The sequence below is a fragment of the Rattus norvegicus genome, chromosome 5 (genome assembly GCF_021556685.1).
Source record: "Rattus norvegicus strain SHRSP/BbbUtx chromosome 5, alternate assembly SHRSP_T2T, whole genome shotgun sequence".
NCBI lineage: Eukaryota > Metazoa > Chordata > Mammalia > Rodentia > Muridae > Rattus > Rattus norvegicus.
The window spans coordinates 156,817,501-156,830,867 of record NC_141538.1 but is presented as its reverse complement, the minus strand read 5'-3'; the positions used below and the strand labels follow the sequence as shown (position 1 = coordinate 156,830,867).

The 13,367-nt window shown below is 49.4% G+C and overlaps 1 protein-coding gene across 5 annotated transcripts in view; it reads left to right on the top strand.

Annotated features, from left to right (window-relative positions):
• The window catches only part of Vwa5b1 (von Willebrand factor A domain containing 5B1), a 71,925-nt gene that overhangs the window by 44,481 nt on the left and 14,077 nt on the right, over window positions 1-13,367 (top strand). For 4 of the 5 annotated variants that reach the window (XM_087549432.1, XM_087549430.1, XM_087549431.1 and 1 more), the window contains 5 exon segments: window positions 2,440-2,611; window positions 3,845-4,035; window positions 8,791-8,992; window positions 9,321-9,638; window positions 12,050-12,187. In XM_087549432.1, coding sequence (XP_087405558.1) covers window positions 2,440-2,611; window positions 3,845-4,035; window positions 8,791-8,992; window positions 9,321-9,638; window positions 12,050-12,187 — 1,021 coding nt within the window. 5 annotated transcript variants of the gene reach the window in all.

Below are 13,367 nucleotides of genomic sequence, written 5' to 3'. Positions count from 1 at the left end.
GGGAGCGGTCTCCTCGCGCCACCTCCATCCTCAGCACGTTCCTTTCAATCGCTCTTTGAGAAGTGCTCACTCATCATGGTCGGTTTTTAAGGAGTTGCAAACTTGACGACTAAAGTGACTAAGTTAGTACATCAAAAGACAGGAGCTGGGGGTGTGGCCCAGGAGCTGGGGGTGTGGCCCAGGAGCTGGGGGTGTGGCCCAGGAGCTGGGGGTGTGGCCCAGGAGCTGGGGGTGTGGCCCAGGAGCTGGGGGCGTGGCCCAGGAGTGAGAGGGCGTGGCCCAGACCATAGAGTATTTACCGTGCTAACAGGAGCACTTGAGCTCCATCCCTGTGTAGAAATGCCAGGTACAATGGCACGCCCTGTCCTCTGGGCCTTCTCATGCATGTGCGTGCATGACACCCTCAAGTGCACCCACACTCACAGGAACATACATAAATGCTTGTAACGGCAGACAAGCATTTAAAAAAATAAAATAAATTGAAAGAGGAAAGCCATGAAGGGAAACAGACAGGACTGAACTCCTAGTTAAGGCAAAAGGAGCAAAAGGAGTGTAGCCAGCTGCCTGGGGTTTTCTTGACTAGACTGGATAGCTTCCCTTCATCATATTGGAACGTTTCTGTACCGGAACACAGGCCAAGTATTGAATGGGTTTCTAAGAATAATTGGAACGTTATACGAAGTGTCCAGAATATTTAACAGTTAATGCAAATGTGTTGTGAAAGGTGGGCTATTCAACTATGCAGAAAAAAAATCTAAAAGAAAATTCTGGCCACTTTTTTTAATGATCGTGTTTTATTTAATTTTTGTGCTTTTTTTTTTCTTTTTTTCAGAGCTGGGGACCAAACCCAGGGCCTTGTGCTTGCTAGGCAAGCGCTCTACCACTGAGCTAAATCCCCAGCCCCTTATTTAATTTTTAAATGTACTTGGAGACCCAAAAGGCATGCATTCCCATAGAAAGGACCCAAGTGCGTCATCAGTTCATTATCATGGGCTGGTGAGATAGTTCAGGCAAGAAAAAGTGCCTGCCTCCCAAGATGAGGAACCAATCCACCCCAGAACCCACATATTCGGAAGCACTGTGACACCCACCAGCACTGGAGAAGGTGAAAGCAGGAGGATCAGGCCCTGGACTTGCTGGTCAGACACTTGATCCTAATGGCAGACTCTGGGACCCTGAGAGACCCTTTCTCAAAGAGATAGACAAGTGTTGAATATTGCTGAGGGTGACCCCAGGGTTGCCCCCTGGTTTCCACACACATGGACTTTCTCTTTTCTCATGCACAAACATGCACAAGCATGTGTTCACATGCACGTACCATTTTCAAAGTTCTATTTTCTTCACACATGAGACTGGCCATCTTTTTCTCCTGCTACTGGCAGGTGTTGGATAAGCAGTACCTTCCTATGCCGTTAGTGTAAGCATGACTTGCCATTACCTGCCTGGGAGGCAATCTAGAGATATTTTGTGAAATTAGAAATACTTGGATCTTTGAACCCAGCCAGAAGTGTCCCTGCTGGGATGCTGCCCCAGAGGTGTTATAACGATGGAATGGATTTATGACCACAGATTTTATGGTGATAAAGACAAGACGCCATGACACAAAAGGGGAATATTAGAAAGCCAGATGTTGGGTTGGGGATTTAGCTCAGTGGTAGAGCGCTTGCCTAGGAAGCGCAAGGCCCTGGGTTCGGTCCCCAGCTCCGAAAAAAAGAACCAAAAAAAAAAAAAAAAAAAGAAAGCCAGATGTTGAAGAGGTTAGCAGACAGGATGTTTTAAGTGCAAAATTCAAGATACTAACAAATGGGTATGGTCTGATTTTTTTATAAAATAAATCATGCCCCCCAAAAGTGTGCTGTGTGCATATGCGTACGTGTGTGCATGTGTGTGTGTGTGTGTGTGTGTGCGCGTGTGTGTGTGTGTGTGTGTTTATGTCATGAAGAATAGAATCAAAGGACAAATAGTTTATTAGGAGACAAGAATGTCATTTAGAATTACATTTCTAAAACTTTGCAGTTAATGAAGTTAGTGCTTTTAAATATCACTCTAATATATAAGAAGGATTTCCTCTCTCTCACACACACACACACACACACACACACACAAACACACACACACAATTTTGCTTTCGTGTTGCGTTGTTGACACAGAATTGTATTTTGTAGCCCAGGCTGTCCTGGAAATTGCTGTGTAGCTCAGGCTACCCCCGTACCACAGTTGCATAGTTCTGGGATCACAGATGTGAGCCACAATACCCAGCTCCTCATTCACCATCTCTTGATCAGAAGTCAGCCCTCAATTCTCTAAATAAATGAGCAAGCACTCCTTCTTTACTCCGCTAAATCCTCAAGGTGGCCTCCTACCCCAGCCCCACTGCTCACCCTTTGCCGTCCGTGGAAGCCCTTGCTGAGTCTAACTCCTCTCTCACCCTTTTGCCAGGACAAAAGACGAAAGTATGGCATGCTGCATGCTCAGGAGTCCAGCAGCTCTGTCTTCTACCACTCTCAGGACGAGGGACTCAGGCCAGGCAGCGGAAACTGTGCCAAGAACTTCAACCAGGGGCAGACCAAAGACGCCCATCCATGCAATGGAGACTCCCTCTCCCATCACGGTTGGTCCTCTGCTTCCTGGTCTGTTCCCTTTTCCACGGAGGCTTCTTCTTTCTGAGCACTTACTGTGCACAAAGCACTTGATGAAAACAAGCTCTGGGACCAGTTAGCAGCTATGGGTGGGGATATGATGATGCCCACTGTACAGACAAGGAAATGGAGACTGGACTCCCTGCAACTGGCTAGGGTCCTGGATGCTAAAGAGTTGGTCAGCCTAGACCTAGCTGCCTTTGGGGAGTTTAATGCCGTTCTCAAAGAACGTGTACTGCCTATTTGATGAGGAGCACAGTGTGTGGGGAGGGATTAGGACAGCTCCTGCCCTCCAACAGCCCGCTTTGGTCACAGAGGCACAGCTGACTTTAAACCAGAGCAGCAGAGACCACAGCAGGGACCCCCAGGGGATAAAAGCACAGCTGCTCAAGACTCAAAGACGACTGGGGACCGGGCTGAAGGTTGTGGGAAGGGAGAGGAGGTTCCTGGTAGCAGGAGCACTCAGTCAGTCATGAGGGCGTGGCACATAGAAAGCTCCTGTCTCCAGCTGGGTCAGTGGGCAAAGTGCTTGTTGAGAAAGCACAAGAATCTGAGTTTGGATCCCTAGCCCCACCAGTGCTGAGAGGCAGAGGCAGGGGGATGCCAGGGGCATTCCCGTCAAGCTGATCTAGCTTATGGGTGAGCTCCCATCGGTGAGAGGTCCTACCTCCGTTCAGCAGTGCATATGCCACAATTGGAATGACTCAGAAGAGATTAGTGTGTCCCCTGCACAGAGATGACAGGAAACCATGAAGCACTCCGTGGTGTTGAATACATTCAACATGAAATTGTAAACAAGCAAACAAAAACACTGGGGCTGGGGAAACAGCTCAGTGAATCAGTTGCTCACCACACAAGCAAGAGGACCAGGGTTCAAATCCCCAGAGCCCATTTAAAATCAGCTGAGTGGAAGACAATTAAGGACGATCCCTGATGTCAACTTTGAGTCCTATCTACACACACACACACACACACACACACACACACACACACACACGATGGGGGAGGATAGAAAGAACAGTTGCTGAGAAGAGAAACTATGACCAGACCTAGCAAGGCTTTGGATGCTAAGGGAGGCACCTGCACCCATTTCTGTAAGAAAATGAAAACGTAAGGTATCTCAAAGCAGGAAGAGTGCATTTAAGCCCCTTTCTTTCTCCACTACCCTCGGCCCTGATAACTCCCCTCTCACTACCCTTGCCCAGGTCTGGATGGCTCCCGGCGTCGGAGGGCATACAGCACTAATCAGATCTCCAGTCACAAGGCTTGCTCAAGGGCCACCACAGCCAGCGACCCCACTGGGACTACCAGGAGATACCCACTTCGAAAAGCCAAGGTGCAAGACCTGGCCCATCAGAGCAGCTCAGAGAGCCAGCAGTGGCAGATTGATCTGCAGGTACCAAAGAAGGGTAGGGTGGGAGGAGCTGGGAGCGGCTTGGCTTAGCTGTGGTCACGCATAAGAACACGGGTGGGTGTTTGTCACAGGAGAGCACCGAGAACCAGGTAGAATGCCGCGTACAGCTCCAGCTGATGCCAAGCCCCTTGGTGGGGTTAGTTTTCATTTGAAGCATATTTATCGATGGCCCTCACACTGCGTCCTTCCCTGGCTTAGTTAAGGCACCCCTCTTCCTTAGCTCGGCCTTCATCTGCCAGCTATGATCCGAATGATAAAATGATGATTTCCTAACCAGGATGCTCACTGGGCACTGAGCTCCTCCCCCTTGGGACAAGGTACCTGTATAGAGCCTTGGCATTAGGCTCCATGGTGCCTGGGAGAGGAGGGCGTTTGCAGACCAGCCACCCTCACTTGCTACAGAGTCGGCAACTAAGGTCCAAGAAGTAAGTCAACTTACCTGGACCACACAGCCAGTCTGTGGATTCGACCCTGGAAGCCCTTGCTCTCCGGGCCCTTGCTTTCTCTCCATCACACTGATGCCCTTCCCATGGCTGGACAGCCACGTAAAGCCAGGGAAATAGGAGCCACCAGTGTCCTGCTCGATCAGCCCTCCATAACCACAGCATCGGGTCTATCAAGGCTCCGCCATGGGGGGTCGGTCTTAGGCATGATAGAATGTCTCCAGGGTCAGGAAATAAAAGCCACCCAGCTGAGACCACTATGCTAAACCACACCACCATCTAAACATTTTCTTCAGGACAGAAACCTTGCGGATTTGTCCTATGTATGCGGACCAAAGTAGCCTCTCTCCATGCTCTCTGCCCACTCCCCACCACCTGGTCATGCCTCTCAGTCTCCACATAGAAATGAGCCCACATACCATCTGGCCCCTGGGGGGCTCCCCCCTGTGCTTCACCAGGGCCCCCGATGTACTTAAGACATGTCTGTTAGTCCTGGAGTCAAGCCCACTCTTCCTCGTTCATTTCGGAACCTCTTTGAACCTCAACTGCCTCATCTACAAAATGGGGAGAATTGTGTGTAGATGGCTGAGTCACACTATCCATCAGCAGATAAGGAGTGGGAGCTGACTTCAGCTGGAGGAGGCATTACTGGGTGTGGGGTGCGGTCCTGGCCCAATGTCTGGCTGTAGCAGATGCTCCTCCATGGCAGCCGCAGCCCCTGAGTGCATGAGCTGCCTTTCTTCTTTCAAGCTTACTCCTTAGCTCTTCCTCCTCTCCTGCCTGGCTTTCTCCTTCACTGCTGTCTTTCCCCAGCATATTCTCTCTCTCTCTCTCTCTCTCTCTCTCTCTCTCTCTCTCTCTCTCTCTCTGTGTGTGTGTGTGTGTGTGTGTGTGTGTGTGTGTGTGTGTGTGGTGTGTAGATTCCCCAGAGACTGGTTAGGTGACAGGCTAGCGTGCAGATGCCTCTGTTGCCATGGAAACTGAGTCCATTTCCCTCCGACCCAGTGTGGGTGATAGTGATATTGGTAGAGAATATCTGTCTCTCGTGGGTGAAAAGGTCAGGGAGTTATAGCTGGACACCTGCCCCCTCAGAGGCACCCTAGAAGTGGCCAGCCTCCTTTTCTTCCATGCCCTAGAGACAGGAAGATACCCCTTTGATGAAGAGGCATACCCCTAATCCATACTAATACATATATAATAGCATAAAAGGCCTCCAGGGTTTACTGATACCCCTCACATTTCATCCCAGCCGGTAAGTGGTTATGTCACTCCGTACCAGGACATAACCCATTTTATGGGTAACAGGAAACCCATTTTAGCTTACTGGTCTTCCATCACAAAAGTAACACATACTCGGCATCTGGAACTAAATCCTTCAAGCGGTTCAGTTGGGTATAAAGTACAAGTAAAGTCTCCCTCCCCTACACTGACACCCACTTAATTCCGAGTACGTCTTTCTAGAAATACCATGCGCATACACGTATACACAGAGCGCATGAATATTTTAATAGCTGTTTATGCAAATTGTCCTCCAACATACCGTCTTAATGTTTTCTTTAAATACATTTTCATCTCATTTGTTTCCTCCGTGTATGTGACTGGGTGGGCAGGTGGGCGTGCATGCCTCAGCACCGACAGGGAGGTTTGAGGATAATTCCTGGGAGTCGCTTCTCTCTTTCCACCATGTGGGTCCAAGGAACCAAACTTAGGAGGTCAGGGTTGGTGGCCATCCCCTTTACCAACTGGGACATCTTACTGACCCTCTTAATGTTGTTTAAGTTCAACTTTATATACAGTGAAATCATGGTTTCTTTCTGATGAACAGTTGTCTGCCTCTGACAGTGTGATCTGTCATAAGTTTAAGGTGATTTTTTTCTCAGATATCTTCCCACAGTGGTACGAAGAAATCCTTCTTTTCAGTGCTGTATAAATACTCCATTACATGGATATACCATAACCTACTCCTTCTCCCCTGCTGATGGAGATGTAGGTTCCAGATCTTTTTTCCTCCTAAAGTCAGGCTCTCTTTGTGTACCCCTGGCTGGCCTGGAACGTGGTACAATAGACCAAGCTGGTTTCCAACTCACAGAGATCTGCTTCCCTTGATCCTAAGTACTGGGATTAAAGGCATGTGCCACCTCACTCAACTGTTTCCAGATTTTTACTCTGATTATCAATATTGTAACAAACACACACAGCTTGCACATGTTTATTAGCAAATACAGCACAGACCCTTGCAACCCCGTGGTTCCCAAGGGGTCGAATTCGTAAGAGTAGGATCATCGTCTCAGCTCATGGACTTCAATCAGTGATACACAGCCCGTCGTCCTGGTGTGCACTGCTGTAAAAGAGACCCTGACACACTGAGCATTGTCACACATTTAGCTACTTACCTGTCTCTAATATGGAAAAAATTGTGACTTGTCTTAACTGCCATGGCTCTAAGCATCTCCACTTGGCTAATATGTTCAATATGAACTGCTTGTGGATGAAGGCCCCCACTATTCTAATTTTGTATTTTCCCTCCAATTACATGAGAGAGAATTCTTTTCTCTTTTTAAGGTCAGAATAAGAATAGTTGTTTATTGAGTACACCTGGAGAGGGCTAATAGGCCGGGCAGTAAGTAGGTACCCCCCTCAGCTTAGGGCAATGGGTCACATGAGGCAGGGGGATGGGATGTCTCTCTGTGCTTGGAAGAAGTCCCCCTCCCGTGTGTAGCTTTTGGGCATGTAGATTGTGTCGTGAGGAGGAAGGCAGTCTGGGTAGGCTGGTAAACAATGCTGGGATCTTAGTGTGAGTCAGCATGGTAGTGCCACCCAGTCTTGTAGCCTCTGCTGTACAAATCAGGGCAGCCGTGGTCTGTCACCCAGCACTGGGCTGCAGTTGTGTGACATCTAAGAAGCCTGACCTGAGACAATCCCTGAGTCTCATGGTATGAAAGAACTCCTTTCATGTGTGTGTGTGTGTGTGTGTGTGTGTCTGTGTGTGTGTATGTGTGTGTGTGTATGTGTGTGTATGTGTGTGTGCACGCACACACACACATGTGTTCGAGTGCGTGCCCTCTGTGCACTGCATTACACACAAACACACATGGTAAAGAAATTTAAAAACATTAAGCAAGCTTGTGTTTTCATAGAATTCAGTGGATCCTGAATTCCAAGAGCATTTTCTTTTTTCTAAAAAGAGAGAGAGAGAGAGAGAGAGAGAGAGAGAGAGAGAGAGAGAGAACTCCATCATACATGTTGCAAGGATATTTCCCATCTACCCCTTGGCTTTCGGAGGCTTGTTTATAACAAGCCCAAGAACAGAGAGATGAAATTATCAAAACAGACTGTAAAGTCCACAAACAAAACCAAACACACATGCTGGCTCTGTGAGAATCGTGTGTTGAACTGATAAGATCCAGAGAGCCCCGCTACATTCCGTAAACAGCGCTGAGGTCTGAAGCACTCGGGAAATCAAAGTAAAAGCTAGTTCCTATCTCCTTACAGGAAAAGTCCCAGATGAATCAAAGGCTTAAAACACACAAACAACCAAAAAAACTCAAAACTTCTAGAAGATTTTCTTGGGGGTGGGAAAGACCTTTTAAGCATGCCATATGGGGAGATAGATGTAGGGGGAAGGTTGGTAATTTTAACTACGCACAAAAAAGGTTTTAAGCTCTCTGCCAGAAAAGAAAGTAGGTTTGGAATTATCCGTGGTATGAGGTTTTCTGTGCTTTGGAGTTGACCATGGCCTGGAATCTTTCTGGTTTCTGTTTCTCAAGGGTGGTGGGGACTAGGTCCAGGGTCCCTGGGTCCCTGAGAGGCCTGACCTGTGGAGAAAGAGAGAGATCACTGGGGGTTGGAGGAGGGAAGAGAGGGAACTGTTGGGGGAAGCAGAAGGAGGCTCTTGCCACATGAACTTCACCTCCTTTATTTTCCCCCTCTTCCTCTTTCCATCCTCCTAATTTTCTTCTTCCTCCCTCCTTTTTCCTCCTTCCTTCTCCTTCCTTTCCTCATCCCTCCCTCCCTCCCCTCCGCTCCCCATGCCCTCCTCCTTCCCTCTCCCTCCTCCCTCCCCTCCTCTTCCTCCCATCTTATTTATCCCCTCCCTCTCCATGTCCCCCTCCCCCCCCATCCTCCTCCACACACACACCCGCCATCCTCCTCCTCACACACACACACACCCGCCATCCTCCTACACACACACACACACACACACACACACACACACACACACACACACACACACACACACGCCTCCCTCTGCCTCTCCTCCCTCCCTTCCTCCTCCCCTTGCTTTCCTCCTTAGCCGCTACTCACCAGAGGCCATGACCCAAGCCAGGGCCCCAGACTTCATGGCCCTGGAGCCCGCAGGCCTTCCCTTCTTCCTCAAGGCTGCCAGCCCATGCGGTTCTCTGGCCCGGAGCCCCAGGCCTGGAGCCCCGTGAGAGAGCTGGGTCTTGGCTCCGGCCGGAAGTCTGTCCTTAACAGCCGAAGCTCTGAGGACCTAGGTAAGGGTCCAAGGTCCAGGGTCTGAGGGAACAGGAGGGCTGTGACCCAATTTCAGATGACAGGGACAGAGTACCAGTGCCTGTCTTGCTCTGAGAACCTTTCTGGGTCCAACGCATCTGTCCAGCCCCTCAGGGACAGGCTTCCAGAAAGGTGGATCTGTCCCTCTCTGGAACACGCGCAAGCCCCCTGTGTGGCATTAGCGCTTTAGGAAGGAGCTGTCCTTTAAGCCTTTCTATTTTCTAGAAGTGACTGCCCCCAGGGGAGGGATGATATTCTCTGTGAATGGCTGCCTGTGCAGCCTCAATTTCAGCCTTCTTGTCCCTCCAGCCACAGAGCCACCCCCTTTTCCCTCGACCTTGGAACCAGAGACATCCTCAGACTTGGAGCCCACGGCTGAATTAGAGGAGCAAGCTCCCTACAGGACCGCCACGCCAAGCCCTGTGCTGGGCAAAGTTTTGGTCAAAGGAGTGTGTGACAACCAGCATATGCAGTGGGAAGTGAGCTTTGAGCTAGAACCTCCAGCCCTGCGGAGGGAGGACACACAGAACGATGACATGTGGGGCGAGACTTTCCACCACCTGGCGGCCCGCGCCATCATCCGCGAATTCGAGCATCTGGCCCAGCGCGAGGATGAGATTGAGCTGGGTGAGCGACCAGGATTGGGGATAGCGGTATTCCCCTTAGCAGCACAGTGACCTTCCCACTGCCCGAGGCCAGACTTGTGCCTTTCCAAAGCCCCGCCCACACCCTGAGGCCCGCCCTCCAGAAGCCTAGCGCCACATCTACTGCCCAAGATCCCTTCTCTCATTTTTGAACTCCCACCCACACCCAAACCCCTCAAAGTCCCTTACTCTGTCTCAGTAACCTAAGGTTAGCCCTAGGCTAGCCTCATCAACTAGCTCCACACTATGCACCCCTCCTCCCCTGCCTCTGACCCTTATAACACCCCTGCGGAGGTCAAGGCTCCATCTCCATACCACTAACTGTTTCCCGGAGCCCACGCTACACCATGTCTCACCCCACATTAAATGGAGCTTGGGGCTGCATCCTCAACCTGAGGTGCCCTCCCTTCCTCAGCCCCGGCCTCCTCCATCTTTTCCACTCTCCTGGTGACCCATCCTCCTCTCTTCCTGTGTCCTCCTCTCCTACCAGTGCTCCTATACTCTCCCACCCCTGTGCTCCCTCATAGCCAGCATTTCTCTTCAGTGATCCATGTCTGGTTCTGGATAGCCAACAGTGGTAGGAGATCCTCTGAGGTCAAACCTTTCCCACAGGACCCCTAGACCTAGCCTAGATCCTGCCCACTCACACCAGTCCCAATGACTTCCACACAGTCAGCTGGGGACCAGGCTAGGTGTTTGGCCCCACAAAGGCCTCGGAGGGTTGGCTGGCATAGAATACAGTAATCTCATCCTTTCCCAGGGGTACCTGGCACTGGCTAAGAGAGGCCAGCATTAATCAAACGATTACACAGCTAATTAAGTAAGTCCTGTTCAGAAACACATAAATTCCAAGCCCTGTGTAGCAGGGCTGGGTTGTGAGCTAATTTAGTTCAGGAACTGGGGCAGCTTTTCCCCAGGACTTGACTAGTGAAATCTCAATAGGACACACTTGGAGAACAGAGATAAGGGCCAGTAAGAATTATGGGGTTCCCTTGTTGTGAGTTTATGTTTCCTTTACATACTATGTGGTTTATATTCCATTTGTATTTAGGGATAATGTATGATCCCCTTTCCTTTTACTCCTCCCCCTTCGTTGCCCTGGTTTCTTGAACAGCCCTCAGAAGGCAGCAAGCCATCAAGAGAGCTCACTACTTGGTAGAAAGGGCGTGAACTTCCAGGTCAGGTCATCCTGAGTCCTAATCTCAGGTTCTGGCTAATTTGCTATGTGTTCAGTCTGAGAGAGAGAGAGAGAGAGAGAGAGAGAGAGAGAGAGAGAGAGAGAGAGAGAGGGAGGGAGAGAGTGCAAGCGAGAGGGAGGGAGGGAGGAGGAGGAGGAGAAGGAGGAAGAGGAGGAGGAGGAAGAAGAGGAGGAGGAGAAGGGAAGAGATAGAATCTGTCTCTGCCTGCCTGCCTGTCTACCTGTCTGTCTGTCTATGTATGTCTGTCTATTTTTGTCTCTGTGTGTCTCTGTGTATATGTCTGTGTGTATCTATGTGTGTCTGTGTGTCTATATCTGTGAATCTGTGTGTAGGTATGTCTGTGTGTATGTGTGTGTGTGAGTATGTGTGTGTGTGTCTGAGTGTATATGTCCATGTACCTGTGTGCGTTTGTGTGTATGTCTGTGTATGCATGTGTGTGTGCGTGTGTGTGTGTGTGTGTGTGCGTGTGTGTGTGTGTGTGTGTGTGTGTGTTGGGGGGACTGTGCCAGTTGTGGAAGTGTGGGCAGATAGGTGTATATGGAAGCCAGAGGAAGATTCAGGGCATGTCCCTCTCATCCTCTCCTATTCCCTTGGTACGAGAGTCTCTCACTGAGCCTGAAGCCTGGGGCTTTCTGGCCAGGCTGGCTGGCAAACACCATGGATCCACCTGTCTCCGGGTTCCCCTGCACCCCAGCACTCAACCTTTTCTCTGTATGCTGGGGACACAACTCAGCGCTTTCTTGCCTATGAAGCCATCTCCCAGGCTACGACTTTTCAACAGTATAACAGGTCCCATCTGTCCCAGAACCCATGAAGCCTTGTCACATGTTCCCATTGGTCACCGGCAAGACTGGAATGTACAATACAGAACATAGAACACCTTTTAAATAACACACTTTATTTAAAGGAATTAGCTAGCTTTTATTCTGAGACAGTGACTCAAGTTTTTACATTAACATAACCTTTATCTTGTGAAATGGTGTTTTATTTTGATTTTTGTTTTTTGTTTTTTTGTTTTTTTTTTTTTGTCCTAATGTCTTTAATTAGCCCGTTGGCAGGCCATTGATTTCAAGTCCTACTTGATCACAAAGATGGAGAGTGCTAGCTAGTCAAGCTTTCCTTTTAGCTTCCAGAGTCTCCATGCCAAGCAAGACTTTCTGACCCCAGACAGTGACCCTTGCTCTTCCTCCCACAGGGTCCAATCGCAGATACCAGGTGAACGCCGTGCACACCAGCAAGGCCTGCAACGTGATCAGCAAGTACACGGCCTTTGTGCCGGTGGACATAAACAAGAGGCAGTACCTGCCCACGGTGGTCAAGTACCACAATTCTGGTAAGGCGCATGCGTAAATGCAGGGGGTGGAGCACCTCAGCCCACGGGCTTGGGGGAGGAGCTGAGATACCAGAAAGAGCAGACTCCCAGCAGGAAGTTCAGCCACAGAGGAAGTGAGGAGAAAACGCCTTTCCTGTATTTCGCCCTCCGGAGGGACCAGAAATGATCCAGTTCCTTGTAGAGAGTCCCAAAATGTCTAGAATGACACTAATTAGGACAGATGTGTCAGAGTGACAGCCACCCAGGAGGAAAACTTGTACCTGCCTGCTGTACCCATCCTGATTTCTCTTGATGGGTTGTCCACATGGAGGGGAATCATGTGACACATGCGGTTCCCTCGGCCGGAACACACCGATACATACTTTGTTTTTCCAATTAAGGGTGTGAGAAATAGTCTATTCCTGAAGGAATCCGCAAACGCTCTTTTTGATAATATACTGAGTTCCACTGCAGGGATATCCCATCATCCATCAGGCCCAGCCTGGTGGCTCAGGCCTGTCTTCCTGGCTACTCAGAAGACGAAGGTAGATGGGTTGCACGTCCAAGGCTACCTGAGCTACACATTCAGTTCTCAAGGCTAGCCTGGGCAACTTAGCAAGACCTTGTCTCAAAACTAAAAGTTAAAAGGAGAGTCAGGAATTTAACTCAATAGTAGAGTGTTTACCTGGCCTGTGGAAAGTCCTGGGGTCAATCCCTAAAATCGGCCTTTTCTTTTGTGTGTTTTTTTTTTTGTTTTTTTTGTTTTTTTTTGAGCCTGGAGCTGAGGACCAAACCCCAGGGCCTTGAGCTTGCTAGTCAAGTGCTCTACCACTGAGCTAAATCCCCAACCCCTTCTTTTGTGTTTTTACACTCAGTCCATGTTCTAAAGTATATTTCAGATCATCCAACCCTCGAAACAATTCTGCAAAGTAACTCCATTATTGCCCCATTTTACAGATGGGAAACAGAGGCAGAGGAGGTTTAGTGACGTGTCTTGAGGTCGCATAGCTAAGCTTTTAATTCCAGTATCCCGGTCCAAAGCCTGTGTTCTCACTCACTCTTCATACTATTTATTTTTATTTTTATTTCATATTTATTGTAACCTGAGACTGGCGAGATGGCTCAGCGGATTAAGGCACCTACTGCCAAGGACGGAGAGCTCAGTTTGAACCCTGGAACCCACTTGCTTTCAGAGAGAACC